The following is a 27,675-nucleotide window of genomic DNA, read 5'->3' as shown; positions in this document are numbered from 1 at the left end:
TGAGTTTCACTTGACAAGCTACAACACCTCAGGAAAACAGGACATGTATGTAATATCCTGTAAGGACCAGCGGCATGGCTGTATGTTGACATGACCAACTAAAACAATTTTAAGGAAATTTAAATGGCGGCAAGATTACGTTGAATTTAGGTGGCATCCTAGATATTTAGCTAGAGACCAACCTGTTCCGACAGTTTGTTGACAATCGCACTGTAGAACAGGTTATATCGATGCAAAAGACATCCAAGTCTTGCCTGGAGAAGTGCAGTGCTGATCCCCTGGAGTTTGTTGGATAACTCGGTCCTCCAACAGACACCAACCGTCCAGCCTCTGAGTCGGATGGTTTCACTGGATGAACTGCTTCTTACTGCATTTGTCAATTCATTGTTCCCCTGATATCAAGTATCAGTGACTTTAACGTTTCAAACTGTCAGATGAATTAAGGCCAAGGCACAGGAGAAACAAATAGTTTCTAACAAGACATTCACATCCAAAATGATGAAAATGTCTTGTTTATTTTTACAAAATAAAAAATAATGAAACAAAAAGGTAACAAGTCTGCAAGTAATTACAAGAAGGTAAAGGAGAAAGTCATCGAACAAACAGGGACTACAGTACTTGTGTTTTCTTTTTCTTTTTTTATATATATGTACAAGACAAGTTTATCCATTTAAATTTTTAAAACGCACAGTACAAAAAGAAAAAAATAAATCACTGACAAAAAACAACAACCCATAGTACAATGTTGTCCATCGGTATTCAATGCTGCAGGTTTCCTTACAATGAGAGACAGGTGGTGGAGCAGGGAGGAGGCCTAAAAATAATAAATAAAACAAAACACACTGGAAGGCAGATTGGGTGTGTATTGGCCTTGGAAATCATTCAACATCTCTTGCAGAATAGGTGGGGCCGTAATGCAACATATTTATAATTCATGGGAACAGTTACTGTACAAGTGTTGGATAATGAAAAATTCTGTGCTAGGCAAAAAACAAAGCACAGTACACAACCACAGCCCCCGTGTGTACAAACATGCACCAAACACTTTCCACACAGTCCAAGCCAGTGAGCTCGCTGATACGTCTTTATATATAATATATCTATATTTGGTAAAAAATAAACTTCACAACTCTACCAATTTAGAGAATTGTTTCTTGAAACTTAAAATGACATAATAAAAACAAAAAAAAACATTCAACAGCAATTCTGCTAATTTATGTGTTTGGGTATTTTGTGTTCCACCAAAAAATGAAGTAGTGGGGAGTTGAGGGTGAGAAATACAAAACCAGCCTGCCCCCCCCCCCCACCTTTAGATATTACTTCAGTCCTCCCCATCTGCAAGGAAAAAGAAGACAAAAGGGGAGGGGGAAGACAAAAAAAACAACAACAAAAAAAAACACTATACAGGAAACGTTCTTTCATTCTTTTAGAAAACTGTTCTATGTTACATACAAGTCAAAGAAAAGTGGGTGAGGCTGGGGGATTAACACAATACAAATTCCCAACACTCAATATTTCACCTCTTGATGGTGTATTTCTATAACCATTTAGCTCCGATCTCCCCCTCTCTTCTAAGCCCCTTTTGTCCCTCCCGCCCATCCATGCATCATTACAGTGCTGGTTCTCTCGGCACAGCACCTCCTCTGACCGCAGTCAGAGCTGCAGGAGTGCTGGGCCAAGAGACTGGGGAGGGAATCTCGGCAGGGGGGTGAGGGGGAGTTTATATGTGGAGACTCTTTGCAGAAGGAGTGATGAGCCCCCCTTCTAGCTTCTGTCAACAGCGTGGTGGGGGGGGGGGTGACAGCTGATGTTAGTTTGCCCCCCAGTTGTAGCTGTTGTATGCCGACTTGTTGATCTGAGACTTCTGTTGAATGGAGGCGTTCTGGCTGCGCTGTCCGGTGCCGCTCTGTGAGAGAGGACAGAGTTTCTCTTTAGATAAACCTCAGGACGTTTTATGAAAGTTAATTTTGTAACGATGGTAACAAGTATATACTTCTGGGATTGGGCGCAGGGATTTTCCCTGATGCAACAGTAGGTTGAAAGCAGTAAAACAAGCAGTTTGAGGTTGTGCCCTGCTGTTTATTCTAGCAGTTCCTCATTAAAAACAAGTAAAATACAATGGCCAAACAGGAACCGTTTCCCATTTGTCACTATTTTTGACAGATGAGGTAATATTTCTCAGTGAGCTCTGTGAGTAGATAAACATGTGAAGTGCTACATGATCTGATGTTAGTCAGTGGAATTTGATTTACGTTGATGAAGCCAGACAACAGTGACTAAAACAGTCCAATGAAGGAGTCACCTGTGAGTCCATATGATCTTGTGATAGTTAAAAAATAAAAACTGGTTGAAAGCAAGACGAACCAGACCTAAAAAAGGCAACTAAGGATCTTTTTTATTGGTCCGAACTGAAGGTGTGAAAGCGACCTGCACCAACAGATGGAGACAAACAACGCTGTACGCTACCTGTCCGTCCTGCTGCAGGTGGTGGTGCAGGATCTGAGAGTGGGGTTGTTGGTGTGGTGCCAGGATGTGCATGAAGGGGGCTGGGGCGTAGGCGGCAGCCGCCGGGGGGTTGATGGGTCCGCCGCTCCCCAGAGCCGAGGGCAGGCTGAACGGAGCCGCTGGCGTGCCGGCATGGAAACCCTGCTTCTCAAACGACTGCTGGAGGAAGGGACACGAAGAACAGACATGATGTTTTGGCTCGATTCAGTCTGCAAAAAGTCCTCTTCTGTGAGGGAGAAGTGTATTATCTGTAATTACCTGCGTCTTTGTGTAAACAGACCCTGAAATATCTGGTACCCCCGTGTTGCTTGATGTCACAGAGACTCCTGCAGAGACAGAGGAGACAGGAGACATTAGTCCAAAAAGTGGGCATGTTAAGGGGACTTGAGAAACACCCCGCAAACAAACCATGCTCGGCCATTTTCAGATTCTAGCCAGCACAATTGCTACATGGTGTGCCAACAACAGGGAATCTTATTTGTATAATTCTATATTTGTGTAAACACTTTCTCCAATTCAAGACAAATCTTATGGCTTTAGAAGAAACGAGGTTGCTGGGAAATATAGAGAATGAACATCTATGTCAGCGTAAGTTCATAGGTGATTTCAGCAGAATTTCCCTGTATTGAGGACGCAGAGGCAATGAAGAGGGATGAAATTAAGAGGAAGAGTGGGAGATGGCATCGCAGTGCATCAGTCAGCCACAGTAGAGCATCTGGTGGTTACTGCTGTGGTTGTTACCCCCCATATCACCATAGAGATGTAGAACAAGGTCAACTGGTGTGCAAAAAAACCCAATGGACATGAAAGACTGATTCTAGTCAGACTCAGTTCAAGTGGCATTCACGTAACAAAATGGTCGTGTCTTTGAGTCCCTGGCATGTTTTGTCAACATCTGTGAGCAAGAAGACTGATCACATGATGAATTCACCCTGAAGTGAGTTACTTTTGTCATTCAGTCCGTTACATGAATCATTTTTATGGCTTTATTAAGACATGACTGTCACAGAAAGAGGCACGATGCTAATGTGATATTTGGCATCTGAAGCCATGGAACTGATAGAAAACCACAGTAAGCTGCAACATGATATGAATGAAGAGTGGTTTGAGTTCTTCTACAGGCTGCATCAGTGATGTGTTGGATCCTTAAATGCACATTGTCAACACGAGAGATGCCCATCCCCGTGTGCCACTGTAGTCTTTGCATTAACCCGATAGCATCGATTCAGACAGCACTGAAAGTGTTATAAAAATGTTACTGGTTAAAAAAACAAAACAATAGAAAGCATAGCTGAATATAATGAAGAGCTCACTCTTGACTGGTACTATGAAATAGATCAGTCGTATTTCTAAAGAAATAATTACCCCTCAGTTCGAGGTCAAAATGGTGCCATTTCCTTCATCGTTTGGTTTGGGTAACACATTCTTCATATAGATTTGTCACAGAAATACCACAATACAGACTCCAAAGACTCCGGCAGAAACACTTGATCACAACCTCAAGCGCCCTTTACAAGGCAACTTAGTCTTCAGTCAGGTACCATTCACAAGAGCATAAGTGTGAATGCTGCTGCAGCTTCATCAAACGGTGTCTTCTCTCTCACACACACACACACACTCTCTCGTAGAGCACAGCAGTATTTTACAAGCAACAAGGACATTTTGCTAACCTATCTCTCTTGGATTGTAACCTGCAGGACAGTGAACTCGATACTCTGGAGATGGACATGCCAGCAATGACAACATGAGTGAAGAGCTAGCAACACAGAGGGACAACATCAACCAGAGCAACTCATCAGTTTATGGCAGCCACAGCCCTTGTGACCGGCCACATTTTTTACTCTAAATCTAATAATTACATAGCATAAATGTCAAGAATATAAAAAGAACATTTGGATTGATGATGAGTTGCCCTGGAGGAGAACACTAAACAGAGTGGCAGACAAGGCTAGTACGGGAGGCAGGCTGCATTGGACGGTCTAAAAGCAGATGTCGTGTGACGGGTCTTCCCACAGGCGCAGCTCATCAGCGATGAGGCAAAGGAACCAGAGCAAAGAGTGGGAGAAGGATGGCTGGTGACACAAGGAGGAAGACGGGCGGGACAGGGGTTTTTTCCTTCTATATTTTGGCAGGTGGCGGCACTCACCGACTCCCGGCTCGGTGACAGAGCTGGCTGGCTTGTTTTGTGCAGAAGCGGCGGCGGCCACGGCAGTGCCGTATCCGCCCTTACAGAAATCCCCACTCCCTGAAGCCTGGCCCACATCCTCATAGCCTGCAACAGTCAGACACACAGCCGCAGCCCACAGCGTTAGACACACCAGGCAGGGGAAACGGACCTGGCTCAAGCGGCATTCACAAACAATCGATAGCGTTGGTCTGAAACAGTGTACCACATGGACAGGTTTCACCAAATTGTGACAATACAGATAGTGTCCTCTAGCGAAACACATTATTCTGACATCCAAATACTTTAATGCAAGTATCTGAACTACAACACCAAATGTATTGTCCTTTTTGGCAAAACCGGTCAATCTGGTTACAACAAGCAGATCAGAAACAACGCTAACGTCATTTGCAAATACTATTTGACCCAAGTCTGTGGGGAGGAGGTGGGGGAAGCGAGGAGGCAGGCAGGTTCTGTGTGTGGGAGGAGAGGGGAGGGAGGAGGGGGAGCTTGAGTTGGGTGATGGCAGAAAGCAGCAGATGGTGACGCTTAGAACGAATAGGTGCTGCACATGTTGTGACCAAAGGTGGATATTGATGTGATGTATTAAAGCATGAAAATAAAATAAAAACAGCTTCACTGAAAAATAAGAGTCGATACCAGAAGGCAACTGTGAAGCAATTAAACTGCTGTGAAAAAATAAATGGGCTACAAGAAGTCATTTTAAGAGATATTGGAGGGTGATCCATGTTAAGGATGAATGTGTGTGGAGGAGATGTGGTGGAAGGTGAAGCCTTGGTGCAAACCCCATAGCAGAGCAAGCTATGGACGACAGCAGAATGATAATCTAACCCCTCTGTTAAATAAACTGATAAAGCCAGGAGCCGCTGTTCAAGCCCAGCTTCCCCTTTCCCATCCAGTAGAATGACCGTCCTACATATTTCATCACAAGAAACCAGAAGTGGCAACACAAATTCTTGCCATCTTAAAACAGCTCCATTATTGAGACATGTTCCTTGTGTGTACGGGCTATGAAAACTGGGCACACGGTGCAGATGCATTTCCAATAATCGGACACAATTAAACCTCAAATATTCATCATGCGCAATCTAAAAACATTCAGATTTAACTTTGAGGTCCACAGTTCAAGTGAGAATCAGCATTCAACAATGTGTTCTGAACCGTTAGCAACAGGAGCGTAACAGAAGTCTTCACACGAGCATCGTGTTCATGCTTGTAGACGCTGCAGAGCACAAATGAAATATGCACTCCACACCAATGAGAAATCAATGGGCTCATCGTGAGAAACAGCGCAGAGTTATTGGTATGCAGGTTATAGAGCAGGAACTGCATGACCCTTCAACAAAAAAAAAAAAGAACTGCAGCTTCAATAGCGTTTAGCGCCTCACCAGTGTTGTATCCATGGGAACCATAGCCACTAGCCTGCTGGAAGGGTGTGGCTGATGCATTGACGCCGACGGTCACGCCGTGCTGCTTTGACGAGGTAGGCGCCACCTAGACAAAGAAAACCATGGCATGTGTCGTCATGTCAGCAAGCCGTAACCAAAGTTTGTCTTGAGGGGTCCACCAGAGGAAAAGTCAAAAGGACAATACAATACTTTTAAAAAAAACTCAGGGTGGGAGCAAGAATGTAATGCAAGCCAACAAGTTAGCCAGCTTGTGGAGAAGTTGTCTCACCGGAAACACAGCAGGTCCGTACTGGAAGGTATTGGGCAGGCCTGGCATGCCAGTGTAGTATGGGAGGCTCGTGTAGCTGTAGCCAGGCGGCAGAGCGGGATTGAGGAAGGGCTGCTGTGTGGTGTGATGCGTCTGGGTCTGGTTCTGTTGTGTCTGAGATAATGTGGTGGCTGGAGACGGGGAGGATGCATCGCCTCGACCAAACTTTGATAAGTCACCTGCGAATATGTGCAACAGAGGACGACAGGACAGAGTGGGAAGTTAGAACCCATGTGTGACCACAGACAGGTACGCAGTCAACCTGCCAGGCTCAGTTTCCACCAACTCCCCAAAAAAAGCCCCTTTGAGATTATTGTGAGGATAATCATAAAAGTTCCACTGTTCATAAGTTAAGCACATGAAGCTTCTTCAACATGCAGCTAACTGCTAAAGAGACAACGTAAGCTCAACTGTTAATAGACGCAACTGTTAGTTGGCTCACCAGAGTACGGGTTGCTCGTCAGGCTGCCGTCTCTGCCAGTCAGTGCCGCCGTGGGAGCTGCAAAGGGGATGCTGTAATAATCCTAGAGAGAAAAATATTTCGCATAAAACAGAAATAATAGACATGAAGCAATAAAGTACAACTTGTGCATAATGTTTCTATTGCAGGAGTTTACGACTTCATAAAAAAAAAAAAACTCACCAGCGGTATTCTTGTTTGCAGCATCTGGAGGTCATCATAGCCGTACACCTGGGGCTGAACCAAGCATGCGTCAGAAAACCGTGTTGCTACAGAAATGATGCAACAGAAACTCCAAACAGGTAATGCTCAGACTGTACAAAGACTGACTTGATGCTGGCAGGAACTTACAGGGTAGGCGTGCAGTAGTCCAGGGGCCATGATGTATGGGTTGGGCAGTAGAGGGGGCACTCCAGGTGGCAGGTTTGGAGGCGCTTTCCCTGTAAGTCAAACATAATTGGATTCAATTTGCCAAACAAGCAAACACTACAAATCTATTAACTGTTGCTTAAATGGCAGGGCTTTCCAAAGGGGCATGGAGTAGCCAGCTAGTGGGGTCCGGGGGGATTCACTCAAATGTTTAAATGTGTAGAAAGTGACACGACCTGCTATATGTTGACTCAAAGTGAAGGTCTTTCAGCTCGTTAAGAGGACAGCGAGAATAAGTCACAGTGCCAATAATGATAATAATGTAGCCTGTTGTATATTTTGTTAATGCCGATCCTTCTGCTTTAAGTGGGCGATAGGGGGGCACTCGCTAGATTTACTGCTGTTCAGGCTCATTTCTAACTCGACATGGTGACTACAGCATCTGCTCACCAATTCTTCTATTCAACGTCACAAACAAACCTCTGACCTCACCTTTTTTTACTTGATAAAAATGAACCACAACGCAGTTAACAAATACATAATTCCCACTTTGTCTTTCACAGGCATTTTGTTTTCTTCAGTAACACAGATGCTGAACCGTGAGGGGGGAACTGTATGGATCACTGATCGACAGTTACACCACTAAACACAAGGTGTATTTTTCATGTTTGTGCTTGTGTTTATATCTAACCTGAGGATGCCGCAGAGCTGCGTGAGGATGCTGAAGAAGGAATGACCGAGGCCGCTGCGGCGAGTGAACCTCTGGCCGTGTTGAGGCCCATGGCCAGACTGCTGATGTGGCCGAGGCCGGAGGGGACTGAAACTGTGGCATGGCCCATAGAGGCCTGAGGGGCCCCTAGTGACACCTGCGCAGCAGCCACCATGGATGAGGAGGAAACTGATGATGGTACAGCAGACACTGAGGAAGGGACGGAGGAGGAGTGGAGGCTTGAGTCACAGTCTAAGCTGGGATGCTGTAGAGACAAAAGGAAGAAGACAGAAAGATGCGGTTAGGATCGATGAGATTACATTTCCATTAGAGTGAATGGACATCTAATGTGTCCATCTGCCATCACAGGAAATGCAGCTTTAAAAAGGCTCAGAGATGGATAAAGATGCACTGTCCCCACATTGAATCTGCTTCAAGGGTCATCTTTTTTTTTTTTTTTTTTAAAGCAGAAGACATTATGCTTCATCCACATGACTGGTTATACGTATATTCCTGTATTTATACCAGAACCTGCTTACCAGAAGGCTTGAGTTGGATGTCCGGACTGAAGATGGAAGGTGGCTGTTCTGTTGTGATAGGTGAGAGCTGTAAAAATACGGGAAGATTCAGAGCACGTCGCAACTATCTCCGAATTACATCACATGTACTGGCATTTGTCCAGAGGCAGAGTCCTGCACGGGTCCAGTTCTGCAAACCTGAACCCGCCCACACACAAAGCGCAGTACAGGAAGAGACCCATTACCAGCAATTATCTCCAAGTCAAAACTGGACCCATCCCCATCCTTCTATACAAGTCCTGCTGTCTGACCCATGATTAAACACACATTAAACGGGGCTCTCCATTCTTAAATCACAAATCCTGCCAAGGAGAAGTCTGCTTCACTGGCAAGTACAATCAGTGCCAGGCCTTCACAATACAAAACAACCTTGAGGCTAGGGATGCCAATTTCTTTTCCTGAAAGATAGCCGACCCTCGTTAACCGATTATCGACTGTTAACTGACAAAATGAGTGCCTTGCATGCAGGTGTGCTTTGGTTGAAGTGAACTTTTAAGGACAAACATTTTGTTCTCAACGACTGCCCACCTGCATTCACTTCAGTTTTATCCCTGGCACTCAAATTTATGGATTTTGTTTTCCTGCGGGTTACCCAACTGGATGCAGGACTCCGTCTCGAGGTCATAACTTAAGATACTGGTTAACACCCTATTCTATCGTGCATGTAAATTTAGCAGCATCTTACTTATGTTGAGGAGGGGGGAGGGTGCTCGGAGGCAGGTCTTCGCTGTGCCCCAGGCCACTGTGGGACATCTGATTGGATGTAGACAACACGGAGGCAGAGCCACCGTCACCCAAAGAGCCCATGCTAGAGACGGGCGTGACTGAATCCGAGCCCGGCTTGACCGATACTGCAGAGCCTGCTGCAGCTAGAAAACGAGACATTTCTGGAATAAATTCCAACCCAGAGTGATCAGGAAAAATGTCATCAATACTCTTAACAAAAAAAATAAATAATAATGTAAATAGACACTTACCTTCCACAGATTGTGCAGTTTGCATTGAACTGAAGCCATTCTGTAAAACCAACAATTAAGGTGAAATCAGAGGTTTCTATGAAAACAGGCCATTCTTAGAAAAGGCATAATAAGCAAGGATTTCTTAAAAATTCTAAGTATAGACTGATTCAAATATAATCCCTGTCAATCATCTCTTATGACCCAATAGAAGTGTGTGGCGGTGTCTGTATCTGCAGAGACCCTGCCCTCTACCTGAAGTTCCTCTTTTCTTCTTATTTTGCATTGTTTGGGACATTTCTAGGTCTCAACAAAGAGCATTTGGACCCCAAGAAGGCGTTTCGGCCCCAGCCAATAAGCAGACCGTTCTCATCCCCAGGTCAAACACACGGCACTCTTTAGTGTCCGAAACAAAGCGGCGTAAAATGGGTTGTTACATCCCTGTGTTTTGTTGTGTCCTTCAGTCTGTATGCGTTTCCCTTGTCCATATGGGACAGTCTGTCACTGAGCGGAGACGAAGGCACAGAGAGTGCAGACAGCCCACAGCAAGATGAAGCCTGCTTTCGGCTGTATTCATTCCAAATTGGGCACCTTCCTGCAAGTTTGTGAGGCGTGGACATGTTTTTTTTAGTGCTTCATTTTATTCTTCTGATTCACAGCTTTGTTCTCTACACTCTCTCTCATTGAGCTAGGGAGGAGAGGCAAAGTTTGCATTCTGTGTTTACAAGTAGCGATCGACAATGAGACGACATATTATACCTTTACGAGGCTGAAGGGTGTGGGGCTTTTGTAAACAGTCGAGCCAAGATGCTTGTTTGCAGAGCGTTTTAACTTCAGGTCAGGTTTTACACAGACTACAATTAAAGTGGACCAATGAGGGTATATATGAAAACCATATCCGGTAATGCTCTGGACATAATTTTAGATTAAACAAGAACTTTAAACAAGAACTTTAAACCATATGTATAAAGACCTGCGAGTTTGACTGACGCAATTTGTGTGGAGCTCTTTATATCGTCAACCAGACAATCTTTTTAGTTAGATATTTACACCAGGAGACTTCCGAATTAAACACAATCCTTTCAATCAACACTAGCAATGAGCTCAAAAGGTCTAAGTGGGGGTTAAGCATGTTGTCCACACTAGCCACTGCTCTAACTACTATAACACCAAATCAAACGTTTTCCCAGTTACAGTGAAAAAGAGGGAATCTTTGGCCATACCTTGGACTGCATATCCTTCTGAGGGGAGGAAGAGGCTGAGGGAGGGTAGCGGCGAGTCTGGGACGCTCTCTGATCGTACAGGTCCATCTGACTGGAGTTGGAGAGAGCTGGAGTTGACTCACTGCAGATTGCAACGGTATTGACAAGATCGTGTTCTTAGAGAACAACTAGTGCTTCTGACACAAACATTTCTAATCACAACTGAAGTTTTTAAGCACTTTTAGGGACTAATACATGCACTTAAATATATCATCCCCCCCCCCCCCCCAGTACTTAAATGCTGCGTAAGAAAAAAATACTTCCTTAATTTACAGCCATAATACAGATGGCATAAATCGTGCAAAACGTATTTTACTGTGAAAACGCATCTCTAAAAAAATAAAATAAAATTTTAAAAAAGTGTAAATATGAATTTTGAATGCACTAACCTGCTGGGGCTGGTGTAGAGACGGTTGTGAACCTGGTTGGCCTGTGTTGTGGTGGCGGGGGTGGATTCGTAGTCTGGTAGAACTGGTTCTGACCCAAACTGCAGTGCTCCAAACTGAAGATTGAGGCCTGTGATGTCTGCTGAGCCAGGCATCTCTACCGCCAACGCAGGAATCTGAGGAAGATGAAGAGCGTTATAAGACTCGGCACAAATGTCCACGGATGTTTTCTGCCATCCCAGAACCAGGAGTATATTTTCACATCACATCCATGAAATCTGCCATTTTTGTTTACATGGAGAATTTCATAAGCTTCTCATTCTGTCATTCATTAAAAAAAACAAAAAGATCCAATCATCACATTTTAAATATGCTGTTTTTTTTTAATTCAGTTGTTACCTTTGATGAAATGGAAGTCTTCTTCTTCTGCTGTTTGAGTTTGTGTTGCTGCAACATCAGTGGACTAGAACCATGGGCGTCTGAGGAACTTGGGGAAATTTGCTGACCTAGTGATGAAACTGCTGCCATTTTGGGAAGGGAGGAAGCAGGCGGAGGCACCACATGGGATGAGGATGTTGTTTGGTGTGATAAGGAAGAAGACGAGGAGGAAGGAGGCAGACCTTTGTCCTGCAGGAAAACATCCAACATGGACGAGGTTGAAGTGGCGGCCTGGTAGGGCTGCCGCTTCGTAAAGGGCGTATGGACCGCAGACTCCGCCTGAGTCTTCATCTCTGTAAAATGAAAAAGAAAATGAAAGTTAGGAATGAAACCCGTAGAGCAGTTTGGATATTCCTACATTAAAAACAAACAAAAAAAGATCTATGGAATGATCCTTAACATGCTCAGGGGGATATTGAGGGAAGATCAGAGTAATTACAGTAGACTGTCATCTCACCGTACTGTCCCAGTGAGGCAGCACTGGTGTCCCAGGATGAAGGGGTTGTGTTCGGAGGTCCGGTCTGGGAGTGCTGGGCTGCCAGCTGGGCCAGCGCCTGGGCTGTTTTATACTGCTCCAGGAATTGAGAACCAGTGGTCCCTGTGCTAGCTCCTTTAGGGTCCGCCACATCCCCGAAACCCTTGCTCAGCATGCTGACCTGCAATGTTGGCAGATTACGACACTGTTATAAAAACAATAAAAAAACAATTGGTGCTACATGGCCGTAGTTATGACCCGATGTCCAAATCCCTTTCCTGTGTGGCTAGGAAGTGGTTGAGATATAAACTTTAAAAATGGCGAGTCTCACCATGCTGTGCTGGGTGTAAGGGGTGCTGGACGATGTTTGGGAGAGCGGCACTCCTTGCTTGGAGTTGCTAAAAACCAGTGACTGGGACAAGGATGGGGGCTGGGCGGCCTCCATGGGGGGGTTTTCTGTCTCTGAAGAGGAGGATGGGGGAGTCTTCCCCAGGAGCACTGCAAGGTCAATCCTGTAGCAAAACAGAAATATTCAAGAAGACATTTGAAATGTGATCTGTGTCAACTTAACCTTTATTTGTACCACGAGTACAAATATCATTGTTAGGACTACAACTACTAATCATTAATTAATCTGCAAATTATTTTCTTACTTCATCGTTTAGTGTTTTAATCAAAATAGTAAAAAATGTCTCTAATTTTCCAAGGTGACATCGTCATAATACTGTTCCCTAACCAATAGCCCAAAACAACAATATTCAGTTCACTGTGGTGAAAGACAAGGAAACATAGCAAATCTTCGTAATTGAGAAGCGTGACCCACAAAATATTTGACAGTTAGCCAAGTAACCAGTGAAACCAAGCAAATGTAATTATTCTCTCGACCCATTCTTGGAAAACATGAGTCGAGCTGATGCAGTGCACAAGTGACCCACCTCTGTCCTTTGGTGATGGTCACATTCTCTTGAGGCAGAGGGACAGACGCCACACTGGAAGCTGTGAATATCTTGGTCTCTGAAAGCTGCAAAAGGAGGAGAGTGTAGAGGATGGAGGGAGTTTTAGTTGGAAGAACAAAAGTTCACAGAATTTGCGGCCGCATGTCTCCGCCAACCAGAGCAGTTGCAGTTTCCATTTATGCAATAAATCCATATATGCAATAAATCCATTTATTTGTCCAAAATGGCATGACTTAATGTCATCCAACAAGGCATTTGTGTGAAATTGTAATATTAGCATATGATTCAGATGGATCCAGTCTTCCTTCAGTGACACTTTGCTAAAACATTTGATGAGTTTAGATTTGTCTTTAAATATAACAGTAAGTTGGAACATCTAGAGCTACAGCAGTTGCATGAGGTTACGCTCAGAAACACTCACATCCTCATTCCAGTCCTCGGTGCCCCACTCCTCTGTGGCAGACCTCCAGGCCCCTGTGAGTCAAAGCGAAAAGGTTCAATACTACCGCGATAAGAGAAGAGTTTCAAACGGAATAAGGGATGCATAAAAACAGAAAAAAAAGGTTTACCAGGAGCAGAGTCAAACTTGGGCGGATAATTTGTTCCCTCTCCTGCAGCGTAATCCACTCCTAGAGACAAAGACGGAGGTGAGGAGATCAAAGTTGAATATAATGAAAAGAGATGATTATACTTGAGTCAACTGGCCAACAGCAATCTGGATGTTAAGATCTAAGAGGAATACAACGCGTCTCGGATTTTGAACAGTGTGCATGGTTGATGAAGAATGGCTCAAAAAGCGAGTGCCCTTTAAAAGCAAGTCACCCTTCCTCTCATCTTTACAGCAGGAGTATCTTTGGGATGTTGATGATTGTTTGGATGGTAAACAGATGCTTCATTGATAAGATTAACCCCCCTCTTATTGGAGGGAAACCTTTCTGAATAAATTAACTTACTAGCTCCTTCCCCGAGCTCCACGCTTCCTGTGTTGTTCCAGGTGCTGCCCCCCCCATAGCGCTCTTCTGTCTGGCCTGTCTCTGCATAGTCAGCAGGGTTGAATGTTCTGGGGAAGAAAGCAATAAGCGGGTTGAGTTGAGAATTGAGTAATCAAGTATGTACTGGCCACATTTGAAGGGCTGTCAGCACTACAAAAAACAACAACAAAAAGAAGACTTCAGTCATGACTGGGTGCCCACAAACAATAATCTGGGGTCCATTTTTAACTTACCTTCTACAGGTCAAAGTTTTGAAAATGTCAAGCAGAAGCAGTTCAATTCTTAAGAGCTTCAAACCACTAGTGAGCATGAATATTGCACTACGAGTACCGTTTGAATAAATCCCCAGCTCTGCTCTTATCGTCATTACACTTAAAGCTAATAGAAACACTTCAGAAAAAGGAGTGACTGGGGTTGTAGCAGGAAGAGGAAATGGTAAGAGGCTGAAGTGAATCCATTACTGTCTTTGAGAGTTTTTACAGTTAAGACATGCAAATAAGGACGTGTGAGCATCCAAATACTGCTTTTGTTGTTTCTCAACAACTCTTTTCCTGGTACTGCATGTCTTTCATTAATCTGACACATCCGTGCATGCTGGGAAAAATTACAGCTGGCGCAACCTAGCAACATGACGAAGTAAAAGACTTTTCTTTTGAGTCAAGCTAAGCTGCTTTCATTATTTGTCGAAGATATTTCCTGTGCAAATCTGAGGGCACTTACGGCTTGCATGAGCAGATTTAACATCAAATTTCAGGAAGGTCATTTCTCTTTCAGATACTATTAATATAATGTAGAGTAATACTTAGTTTTGATAATATTTTATATTAAAACATCCTGTTTTATGTCACTTAAAAGTCTCCCTACAGAAAAACAAGAATAACAGACACACCAGAGGCGATGCACTCACCTCTCACCTCCTGCAATATCATATCTGGGCCCCTTATCAATCTGGCTTTAGAGGGAAAATAATGGCAACAATTACAAGAAGCACAACAAAGTAAAAGTAGAAGATAAAGCTTTTGTTTTTCAAACCACAATCCAGAGCAGCAGCGTGAGCAAAATGCCTTTGATCTGCCTGTGCCAGTAGTGTAACAAAACACTCTACGCCACCTGTCAGTCACTCCCCAATGCAAGGCAAGCCAGTGTGCTTTTAGTCGTGGTGGGTAAATACACAGTCCAAGAAACCCGAACTCATCAGAAGATTCCACGATGCAGCCACAAACACAAAAACCGTTGCTAGATGACAGCAGTTATGCAAGAGTAAATGCAGTAATCTTTCCACTGATGCAGTTAATGGCTAAAACAATCTCAGGACTTTCAATGATGCCCATCACACAGCCGCATCGTCTCAAAGCTATTGCTGAACAGTCACACAGGATGCAGACGGGAATGCATCAGTTCGCATTCAATATCTCCTCCATTGAAAGAACTCACCATCTTCAGTCAACTAGTCGTATTTGATCTCACTGTTCTTTTAGTAAAAGTTGAATGATGACGAACACACACTGTGATAATCTTTGCCCAGCTTTGAATTGAACTGGCTAAATTCAGATAAACAGCTCAGTCTCCACCGGAGCAAAACCATACTTACTATAGTCTTTGTAGCGGTGTCCTACAGTTTTAACCATTTTCAGGAGAGTTATATTCATGCTAATTTGGAGAGGCCTCAACAAATGGGGAGTCCAATCTCTTCCCTGAGTTTCTTGTCTGGACACTCAACCACAGAACTCAAATACAAAGGCAGCTAACAGTTAACCCAAAGAGGCAGCGCTGTAAATGTGCCAGCCAATGCTGTGGTACGAGTGAACACAACTGGCTATATAATGAACGCATCCTTTACGCCAGGCAACATCAGCAATGGAGGAGGTTGATTATATGCAGCCGTGTTACATGCTGCAGTTATGGTCAACACCACATTACCGTGTGTGCCACAATCTGAAGGATTCAAGATCAATTCAATACGGTTTTTAAAACCATGATCCGTTTCACCAACGATGGGCCAATACTTAAGACGTATTATATTTCAGACAACACATCCAAAACTAATTGTGCAAAACACAATGGCCTTCTTTCAACAGTGTTTTCAAACTGGGGCAGCTTTAAAGATAGAGTATCTTCTGTATTGCATTAAATAATAAAATGAATGTGTCTGAGATTCTTGGCACCCTGAGGTTTTCTGCATCTACAAGCTACTGTTACTATGGAATTAAAATGCTATATTTGGCTAAAAACCAACATTCGTGGATTATATTGAATTCATTTATTAATTTCAACCCTATCATCCTAGTAATTTAAGTTTTACACCAACTTTAGAACAAATACGTTTGATCAGCTTATTCTTCAGTAATGAATTGCGGTACTTGTTTCCCTTGTGAGCTCACAGTATTCACTTAGTTTAATTCAGGGCATGCTAACATTTTCAAGCAGAATATGTGTATGTGAGGTGAATGGTACATGCTGCCGTAGCATATCAAATGTACTAGCACAAGGTACCAGTGATACACACACACACACACACACAAATGCAATCCACTGTAATAAACTGATCAAAGACCTGATCTGCTTTAAGACACCGTCCTTTAAAGCCATGTTTCATTTAAGCCACCGTGTTTAAGTGACACTGAAGCAACGCTGGTGAACTGTGTCTGCTAGCAGCAAGATGCAAAAGCAATCACAGAACTGTTGTGTGGCATGAGGTGGGAGGTTAGGAAACATGAAAACACATCAGCTAGCACTGCATGCAATTGTAGGTGCGAAGCCCCAGTACTCAGCTCAATTATGACCAATATGAAACAAAGCATATTGTAGTGCTCCTGGAGATATGAAAGTCAATATCTGGGGCCACACTTCACAAATACTTTAAATTGTTTGACATTTTCACAGCATCATGGAAACAGAGCATACAGATGAAAACCTAAAAGACATGTGAGGTTTTGTTACAGCAATCGTGTGCAGTGCACCACTTGAGCAAATATCTGTGAATTAAATCAAAACACTTAGTTTCATTAAAGTCTTCCTCTACCTTCTGAACCTCTGCGTTCAAATATATTTACGGCATGATTACTGTAGCTTTGTAGCACACATTCAAGAGTGAAAATTACATTCAGGCGTCTCTTGGGAGGAAACCACTCAGCCGTTGACAGCACGAGAGAAAGCCACATCATATCGCATGTGCTACTTCAGCAGATCAAGATAAGAAAAAAGATTGTAAGATCTATAACTTCTCACCTAACTGCTTAAAATCAAAAAGGACATGTCATGACAACTAAAATGTTTCACCATTAAATTACTAAATTTGGATCGACTGTTCACTTGTGAAGTACCTCTTCTGTTATGACACCTACTGATCAAGATACCAGTAAAAGCAATAACGAATCAACTGACATTAACTGTGCACACACACAACTGAATGACGCTGCAGTCTAGGGCCAGAGAGCAGAGACACCCTCTCGAGTGGATCCATCAAAATTTCACACCAAATGAAATGATTAGACATCATGAGAGTTGTTCTGCCCACGCTGCTCTATCCCATTGGCTGATGCATGTTCTCCCTCCTTTGGATTGAGGCTAAACAATAGGCCGGGGTCCTGCTCTCTGGTGACCATGGCAACAGGTAAAAGTGGAACAAAGGGCCCTCTGGTTTTAGGCAACACAGGTGTTCTCTTACCCCATGCCCTGCGCAGAAAATCTGCCTCCTCGCCGTCCAGATACTCCTGGGGAGATAAGAGGTTACTTCAGTTTCTTACCGTGACAACTAATGTCACAAGAAAAAAACCGCCCGCAGTTTAAGTAAAAATAAAAACCCTCCCTAGATACTGACTCGTTTTGATGAGAAACATTTCTTTCACAAACGACTTTGTCTGAAGAGGATTACAGCCACTTACCAACGGTCCCTCTTCCTCTGCCTCTTCGGCCTTGCTCTGCACCTCTTCCAGCTATTCCAGCCTTGGCTCCATCCAAGCCATTCTCCTGACCACGAACTGGAGAGAGAACCGCTTCAAATTCAGACACTACAGAATATCAAAATAATCATATAAAGTAGACTGGTTACAGTTTAGAAAGAAGCAATCAAAAATAAAGGTTCTCTATCAGAGCCAATTCATTCAAAATGAAGATGAACTACGAATCTCTTGATGGCTATCGTTAACTGTGGCACACACTGTCCCCACTTCAGGACCACAGTTGGGGATAAGAAGAGTCTACTGGTGTGCTGCAAATTACTAATGGCATGATGAACCTTCCACTTTCAAACCAAGAAGCTCTGTCAAGCCACTCTTAATAATTTTTATTTGTCTAAGCATTATTTATCCAGCAGACATTTTAAATCTCTTCTACAAGATCCTGGTCAAGAAGGCAGCGTACATAAAAACCAAACTTATTAAGTTTTAGTGTGATGTAATTAGTTTAACATGCTTTCATACACGTGATGTCAGAAACTGCCATTTTTAAAAGGCTCCCTATTTTCATCTTTAAGTTATTTTTTTGCACATGTGCAACATTTTTTATCTCAATTTAATCTAACGGAAAAAACTGTTGAGACAAGTTTACGAGCTGTTGTCGATGCAAACCAAACACGTTTACCGCTTCTACACGTTGAAAGCCGCCATTGTTGAAACACTGGAGAACTTCTGATTTTAAAATACAGCTTCATTTGACAAATAACAGTCACTCACAAATTGCAGCTACATTTAGGAGTCCTACAGGGCTCTCGTGTGCCCATTAACGGGTCACAAGTACAGCATTTGTTTTGATTAGTGAAAAGTGTCGAGAGAGGAAATTATCTCAAGTTGTAATGGAGTGGTCTCGTGTGACGTCACAGTTTAGCTGTCGGCCATGTTGGAGTACACACAAAGCCACTGGCATGCACGGCTGAGTCGCATAACCTATCGGTGGTGAACTTTTGTGCTGTCTTTGGTTGTGGCAGCAGAGCTGATAGAGACAAGAAATCATTCTTTCGTTTGCCAGCGGTCATTACACATCAAGGAAATGACACGAAGGAGCTATCCAAGCGACGTCACGAGAAATGGCTGTCACGCATCTCTCGAGATATAAAGGAATGGAATTTGGCGTACACTAGAGTATGTGCGGATCACTTTATAAGTGGTCAGTGATTTTATTTGCAAATTAGTTTGTGAACAGTATTTAATAAAGGAAATATAAATTAAACTTGGACATGAGAAGGTTACCGAAGCTTCATCGGCCGGTGACAGCAGTCGGTGCCAGAGACGTGTCGAGCGCGTACAACAGGCGAAACACAGAGATGCAGCCTCAGCATTGCTTGATATGAGTTTAACGTCAGATCATATATATATATATATATATATATATATATATATATATATATATATGTGTGTGTGTGGGAGGGGGGGATGAAGTTAGGAGTTAGTTGAAAGTGAATTCCTACACACCCGCACACAATGACGTGCATGTACAATGTAAACAAACACACGTGTCTGTTTGCACTGAGTAAACATTGAATATTGCTAAATATCTGACCAGATCTGTATATATTTATTCTTCCAATGACGAGATGAGAATTGTCGATGACCTTTGCTTTGACGTCTCGGACCCATCCACTGACAAACTGATTATAAGCGTCGAGCCCTTTGTAGCACTCCAACTCGTCTTTTGTGTGAGGACTGGGGGTGTTCACGAGATACGTGTAGATGTTGGCGTAGTTTACCGATGGAAGATAAGTAGGATCGGCACTGAAACCATCTGCACTCATCGTATAGGGATCCAAGTTACCAATAACCTTCAATTTGGCCAGGTAGCGAACCTTTGATGCACTATCCAGTGATTCAAAGTATGGTATTTTCGCCGCACTTCCTTGTTTACGCGCCGCCATGTAGGATCTGTATGTACTCCAACATGGCCGACCGACCTCGTAACTAAGGAGATCGTGACGTCGGTGAGACCACTCCATAGTAGAGTGCCTGTTGCAATTTTGATTGCATCAGTGCTTTGTTCGGTTTCATTTTAAAGATACCTACAAAATAATATAATGAAGCCATAGTTATTAAAGAATGGTAATCACTTACACTCTCGGCCCCTGCTGGCTCCACGGCCCCTGCGTGGAGCTCCACCTCGGCGACGTGCTACATCTTTCTCTCCTCCTTTCTCCCGGTTCTCTTTTCCTTCCTCTCCGGTCTCTGCCTGGCTAGTCTCCTTCTGGCCTGACACCCCTTTCTTCTTTCCCACCATTTCCCAAGAGTCCTTAGGAAGAAATAAAGACAGCGTTACACTGCTGGACTCATCGACTTTGTACTGAGTCACGATGACCAAAAACAACAACCACTGAGGAAAAGTGAAAGTTAAATTAAGTATTTTATAGCGCACTGCCACATCAACAGGGAAATGTTGGATGTTGAGAGTTGCCTGGTGGTCAGTATAGCATTGACATGAGACAATTGCCTGGTCAGCCAGTGAGCAAGCTGGTTATTAAGAAATAGTTTCTGGTGGTCTCTCTCACCATTTGTCTCATATGCAGCCAGAATTTGCAGCAGACATTTTAAAATCACAAAGTAACAAACTAAAAACTCTGTTCCTCTGGTCAGTAATGTCCCAGGACGCAATATTGAACTAGTAACTTTTAAGGTCTCTACACTGAGCCAGTATCTTGACAATGCAGGTAGCTGACAACCCCTTATCAGGTCTGATTAATGTGCTGGCAAGATGCATTTCCACACTTTCAATTCCCTCCCCCCCCCCCATGTTCTAGTAGCTACGAGTATATCAAAGCTTGTATGCAACGATGAGGGCCCCTTCAAGTTTGTCCTTGCTGCACTTGTGTCACAAGCAAGGCCAACTCATACACTGTTCTTTTTAGAAGAAGAAGAAACATTCCTTTATTAGTCCCACGGTGGGGAAGTTATTCTCTGCATTTGTCCCATCCCTGTATATATAGGGAACAGCGGACTGCCAATGACAGGCGCCCGGGGAGCAGTTAGGGGTACAGTATCTTGCTCAGGGACACTTCGACACAGGTCCCGGTGCAGCCGAGGATCGAACCGGTGACCTTTCGGTTGGTGGACAACCCTCTCTACCCAGTAAACCACGGTCGCCCCCAACCGTTTTAAGAACTGGTCATAGATTAAAATATCAGTCCATCACTGTTTTTACTTGTTAGATAATGTAATTGAGATGGTAATACATTTGCTAAAGGGTCAGTAAAAACAATACACTAGGGCAGTGCTCACCAAGTTTTTTTAAGCCCAAGATCCCTGACCTCTGCCTTGGTGACAGGCAAGATCTACCTATTGAGGCATTGAAATAAAAAGACTGTCCAGACTGTACTTACAACATGAGGCTTTTTATTTGGCCTAATTGTAATTGAATGAAATCAAACACTTTGGTCCAGCTTTCAAATTGATGTGACCAAGAACACACTAAATTACTTAATTTCAGTGCAACATAAAAAAGAAATCATTTGTTAACCGCACACAATATGAACAAGAAAAAACACATTTGCAATGAGCAGGCTGGATTAACTACCAATATTAACTGTTGTATTTATCAACTGAAGTTACAACACTGACAAAATTCTCAGTCAGTGCAACTAATGTAAGTAAGGACACATCTACATTCTGCAACAGTATCTGCACCTCTGAAGTTAGTCTCAGTTTACTCGACCGGTGCTCGCTTTCCGCTTTGACATGATTTTCATCAGTCTGAAGTTGCTTTCTCGTTGCCTGTGGAGTCTGTCGATTGTGCACACGTCTCTTCAGTTGCATGCCCTTATAAGGAGCTGGCGGGTGTTTCTGTATGCAAATCCAGGTGCACGAGAACGCGCGTTCAATTTAAAAATCCTCATTCGGGGGTAGCACAGCTGAGAACACTTCGGCTGTGTAAGAACCCATTTTCAGGCGGAGATCTTTTCTGACGTTGGTCTTCCGAAGTCCGTAAGAAAACATTTCAGAAGACACTTCAGAAAATGTTCGAGAATGAGGCCCAATATGTTTCTGGATTTATTTTTATTTTATTTTGGAGAGCGACGGGGAAAGTCTCCGAGATTGACGGGTTGGCGACCACTGCACTAGGGGAATGCAGAGTTGACATACTGACCAACAGGAGAAGTAGAGAGAATATCTTTTTGCATTTTTTACCTTTACATACTACTTTGTCTAAACTAGGAAAACCTGCCTCTGCCGATGCTCTTACAATACCGTACCTTCACAGGATCCCTACTCGGAGAGTGGAAACTGAAGGCCATTATCATAGTTATCTAACCCAAATTAGCACTGATCTCTCCAGGATCTGGCCCTCGCGGCCCTAAGCCCTCACACAAAGCCAATACTCACAGTGTCTGGGCTACCCTCCAGCAACACGTTAATGGCTCTGTTGACATCCCCGTTGCTATCGTGCAGTGCGATCATAGACTCATCCTGGTCCTTGCCTGTGATGTCAATCAGCTGCAAAAGAAGGAGTATCATGATGAGCCAGAGGTGAATCCAGGCTTACACTTCTGGCACTTGTGCCAAATGTTTTTAAAAAATAAAATAAAAAAAACATACATCCGAACACTGGGTTAGCTACAGAACAGTATACCTGCTAACAGCAGGGATTGAGCATCTTGGTCACTTAAGTAGCTATAACAAAGGGTTACTAACTGAAATTGCGGAGAGTCATTTAATAAGAGCAGCCGGTGATATCCAGGGTGGCACATCAATTTATTTATTTTTCTGGCAGATGCTATTAGCACCCAGGTGTCAGATGCAAACACTATTTGCACGAGGGCGGAATAGCCAATGTGGCTATTTACACCCGCGTGTATATATGGTAAGGCAAGTTTATTTGTATAGCACATTTCAACAACAAGGTAATTCAAAGTGCTTCACATAAAACTCAGTAGTAAAATGCAGAAATTGATTAATATATTAATTGAATGTGGTTCAATTAAAGGCAGCAGCAAACAGAAAGGTCTTCAATCTTGATTTAAATGAGCTGAGGGTCTCAGCAGACCTGCAGCTTTCTGGGACTTTGTTCCAGATATGTGGAGCAGAAAAACTGAACGCTGCTATATATATATATATAGCTATATATATATATATATATATATAGCTGTATGTATATATATATATATATATATATATATATATATATATATATAGCTGTATATATATATATATATATATATATATAGCTATATATATATATATATATATATATATATATATAGCTATATATATATATAGCTGTATATATATATATATATATATATATATATATATATATATATATAGCTGTATATATATATATATATATATATATATATATATATATATATATATATATATATATATATATACAGCTATATATATATATATATATATATATATATACATACAGCTATATATATATATATATATATATAGCTATATATATATATATATATATATATATATATATATACACAGCTATATATATATATATATATATATATATATATACACAGCTATATATATATATATATATATATATATATATATATATAGCTATATATATATATATATATATATATATACACAGCTATATATATATATATATATATATATATATACACAGCTATATATATATATATATATATATATATATATACACAGCTATATATATATATAGCTATATATATATATATATATATATAGCTATATATATATATATATATAGCTGTGTATATATATATATATATATATATATATATATATATACACAGCTATATATATATATATATATATATATATATATAGCTATATATATATATATATATATATATATATACACAGCTATATATATATATAGCTATATAGCTATATATATAGCTATATAGCTATATATATATATAGCTATATATATAGCTATATATATATATATATATATATAGCTATATATATATATATATATAGCTATATATATATATAGCTATATATATATATATATATATATATATATAGCTGTGTATATATATATATATATATATATAGCTATATATATATATAGCTATATATATATATATATATATATAGCTGTGTATATATATATATATATATATATATATATATATATATATACACAGCTATATATATATATATATATATATAGCTGTGTATATATATATATATATATATATATATATATACACACAGCTATATATATATATATATATATATATATATATATATATATAGCTATATATATATATATATATATATATATATATATATATATATATATAGCTATATATATATATATATATATATATATAGCTATATATATATATATAGCTATATAGCTATATATAGCTATATATAGAGAGAGCGAGAGAGAGAGAGAGAGCGAGCGAGCGAGATACACACATAGCATGGCTGAGACAAGCTCCCAGATGTCTGTAGCCAACAATGCTATTTGCACCCAAACTTGGCACACATTGCACACTGTATGCAGCCAACTGTAAGCCATGTATATTTTCCCTGAACAAGTCGTGTTGTTGCCCAAAGCTTCAACTGAAAATAATCATTTTTTTAAACTCAGAATATAAGTCATGCTAGTGTAAAAATAGCCTCCTCGCAAGACTCAACCCCCAGTCTATTGGGTGATTTGACACATTCATCCTCCACAACCTAGTCCCTTCCATAACATACTGTGTCTCTTTATAGTACTATTACTACTACATCTTATTGCCAGAAATTACATTTTTCATAATTTCTCATAACTGAGCTTGTGCCATAAAAAAAAGACGTAGTTAAAGCCTTTTTTCCGATCAATATTACACTCACACATTTTACACAGAATAGTGCTATTTGAATGCTACAGAACTAGGACAAAAATATGTGCATTTGCTCACCTGTTTGACCTTCTCCTCAAAGTCTGCATCATTGTGGTCTGAAATCATCTGTGCCAGTCGGATCTGCTCCGCAGTAGCCTATTCCAAGAGAAGCGAACACAGAATATTTATAACAAACAGAATCACAAGATTTGCATTCTTGCAAAACCAGAAAGAACTCATATTTAGCCATTTATAAAATCTTCAACAACAACTTTTGTGTACAAATACTATCTATATACAATACTATATGTTCGTATCTAACAGAAAGCACTGGGAATGAAATTAGCACATGCCAAAACACACTGTAAATGTTGGACAATGGCATATAGGTTATCCTTATATTAAGAAATAATATATTATAAATATTTTTAAATCCTTTCCTCAATTAAAGATTTCACAGGTGGCAGACAAAAAGATCAAGTGGCTGGTTGAAATGTTCAGTGACCTGCAACAGTGGCAGGTGGGAATTTTTTAGGGACTCTTCTCCTGATTGTCAAAATATGGTGTCAACAGATATTGATTATCCTGTAATACATTCTTTGCTGTGAATTTCATCAAAAGACAATGTCATAAGGTTTTAACTGGTATTGTTTCTCACAACCTCTTAGACAGCATATTATGCTTTTTGTATTAGAAGTTATATTGTTATATTGAATAACAACATCTTAATTGTTGGTGTCTGTACTATGTAACCATAGCTTTGTAGAAACTGTGAGTCTAAAAAAATAAGCAACATTGAGTAATAAATTGTGTTGCCTATACTCAACCCTGGTGCACATCACTGTGCATCCGGGCAGTGAGAGTACCTGAGGCCTCTGCTTGTGCTGTGTCTGACTCTGTGTCTGGCCTGGTGTCTGCTCCCAGCTGCCCCGGGCTCGGTTCCCGCCCATGGACGTCATCATTTACAGTATATACAAATAACAGTATTTACAAAGGAATAACACCTGAGGAGAGACATAGGAGAGAGGAATTACAGATCTGTGACTATTACCTATTTTTGTCATAACGTACATGTCTGGTGTACTTGAATGCTACTTCCTCAAACTGCCTGGTGGCTTATTGCCTGATTGGGGGGTAGCTAGCAGCGCTATCAAGAAAACAGCATCAGCTTTGTTCTCAGAGACGCCTGGACGTTGACAAAGGGTGTTTTCAGCCCCTTTCTAAGGCAATGTCTAAAACCGAAGCTAGCCGCGGGTCTGACCCGCGAAGCAAAAGTCATGGTACACTGGGTGCTGATGCAGTCACGGCGTACAAGTGCATAACATTAGCGTATTTAACTCTTCAGAGTATTATGCAACGCTTTCTATATCAAAACAGCCTCGGTGGTGTTTAGTCAACCCAACGTTACATATTGTGAAACACGAGTATACGATTACAAACCTATTATAAATAGATCTACCCTGTTATGAACACCAAACGAGAGAGACAAAATACAAACACATAACGTTAGTTCACGCATCCGACTGCATCTTTTTCGATCGCAAATTGTTAACCTTGCTATCGACAGAGACTGCTTAATCTCGCATACGTTACGTAAAACCCTGTTTGTACTAACGTTAGCCCACACACACTAGCCTAAAGCCGGGCCCGTCCAACATATCCAATTCCATTTTGCCAGCCACATGGCCGAAATGCTAGCAAACTCGCTAATACTTGAGGGGAAATCATACAGCTCTGAAGTCTGGGTGGGCTTCCGCTTCACCTCATGGCGACAACGAGGCTAATTCTAACAGACGCTAGCTAACCAGCTCACGGAGTGTCGAGAATTGGCTATACAACGCTTAACGTTAGTTGTTAGCGTTAGCTGACTTAGCACGATAGCCACAAGTTAATTAGCTAATCAGCTATATGCGAGCCGTGAAGCTGTAATGTTCGACAAAACCAAAGACGCCCGTGCCACTCGGTTACCATTAGTTGTCTGCTAACGAACGTTAGCCATGCTAATTTAACTAACCACCGTCGTTTCGCACAGGTAGGCAACGTTGGCCAGTTAGCTATGTTAGCAAAGTAGCCGCTTCACAAACTACACCACCACTCTACAACATTCTAACGCCACTTCGTCTCTGATGGCCGGGCTCTCAACGTAGACCGAGGCTAAAGGCAGGCCTACAGGCCGCTAAAATGAAAATAAATAACAGGAGATACTGACCAGAAACCCGGCTCAATGTTAGACACTGCTACACAACCGGCCGACAAGTGGTCTCGTTGTCGACCTTCTAGTCGGATTTTGGACAGGATATAATTCCTGAACCCCAAGTTGATACAACTAAATTGGGGCAATCTAGCGAACCGACTCGCTCGCACAATAAGCCAGAGACTGAATTTACCTGTTTCTTTTCCACTCTGACACCACGGAGAGCTAGGTCACGTGGTCTGTAGGGCGCTTCGCGGAAACTGGACCCACAACATGTGATCACACACTAGTTTAATATTATCAGCGGAGTTAGGACATGTCAGTGGCATGGATGCACAACACAGATAAATGCATTTTGGCAAACTGAGAGATGAGGCGTATGAGAGATTGCATTTTATCTAATACGAATTATATGTATAACATTTCAGATGCCATGAAATTGACAGTACTCACTGCAAAGATTCAGAAAGACTCAGGTTTCACATGCAAGAGCAGCACAAGAGAAAGGTAGAAGGTATGAAAACAGAGGAAATACAATATATAATAGGGAAAATAAAATGCATAAAAGAAAGCACATAAATAACAATCAAAAGCTGCATACAATACATAACAGTCACTTTACAAAATACTTTATTTATGAATTGTGCAAATAATCTGAAATCTCTCTGAAATCCTTATTGAGGCTTATTGTAGTCATGCTTTGTGTGCTACATAAATAAATGTATAGGTACA

At 41.5% G+C, this 27,675-nt stretch overlaps 1 protein-coding gene across 12 annotated transcripts; it reads right to left on the bottom strand.

The window, feature by feature from the left end:
- Positions 1-618: 618 nt before the first annotated feature.
- ubap2l (ubiquitin associated protein 2-like) lies at positions 619-27,209 on the bottom strand. 12 transcript variants are annotated; one of them, XM_079288462.1, is made up of 30 exons: positions 27,137-27,209; positions 25,616-25,753; positions 24,828-24,905; positions 22,288-22,398; positions 20,029-20,203; positions 17,872-17,967; positions 17,655-17,700; positions 14,895-14,939; positions 13,949-14,055; positions 13,565-13,624; positions 13,417-13,469; positions 12,975-13,060; positions 12,371-12,551; positions 12,022-12,220; positions 11,526-11,857; positions 11,130-11,302; positions 10,702-10,822; positions 9,500-9,539; positions 9,208-9,409; positions 8,484-8,550; positions 7,927-8,209; positions 7,218-7,306; positions 7,050-7,103; positions 6,849-6,930; positions 6,368-6,585; positions 6,079-6,184; positions 4,652-4,777; positions 2,764-2,831; positions 2,467-2,664; positions 619-1,906 (listed from the first exon to the last, which is right to left on the bottom strand). In XM_079288462.1, exons 2-30 carry the CDS (start codon positions 25,709-25,711, stop codon positions 1,811-1,813), a joined length of 3,588 nt encoding a protein of 1,195 aa, XP_079144588.1. In that variant the 5' UTR covers positions 25,712-25,753; positions 27,137-27,209; the 3' UTR covers positions 619-1,810. The 12 variants fall into 12 exon arrangements, with proteins under 12 accessions (XP_079144588.1, XP_079144584.1, XP_079144589.1 ...); XM_079288458.1 differs by lacking the exon at positions 27,137-27,209 and adding an exon at positions 26,959-27,076; XM_079288463.1 differs by lacking the exon at positions 27,137-27,209 and adding an exon at positions 26,959-27,076 and having other exon boundaries at positions 2,467-2,661.
- Positions 27,210-27,675: the final 466 nt, after the last annotated feature.

Source organism: Melanostigma gelatinosum, assembly GCF_949748355.1.
Source record: "Melanostigma gelatinosum genome assembly, chromosome: 17".
Taxonomy (NCBI): domain Eukaryota; kingdom Metazoa; phylum Chordata; class Actinopteri; order Perciformes; family Zoarcidae; genus Melanostigma; species Melanostigma gelatinosum.
The sequence above is the reverse complement of the archived record's forward strand: the minus strand, read 5'-3'. Positions and strand labels throughout refer to the sequence as shown.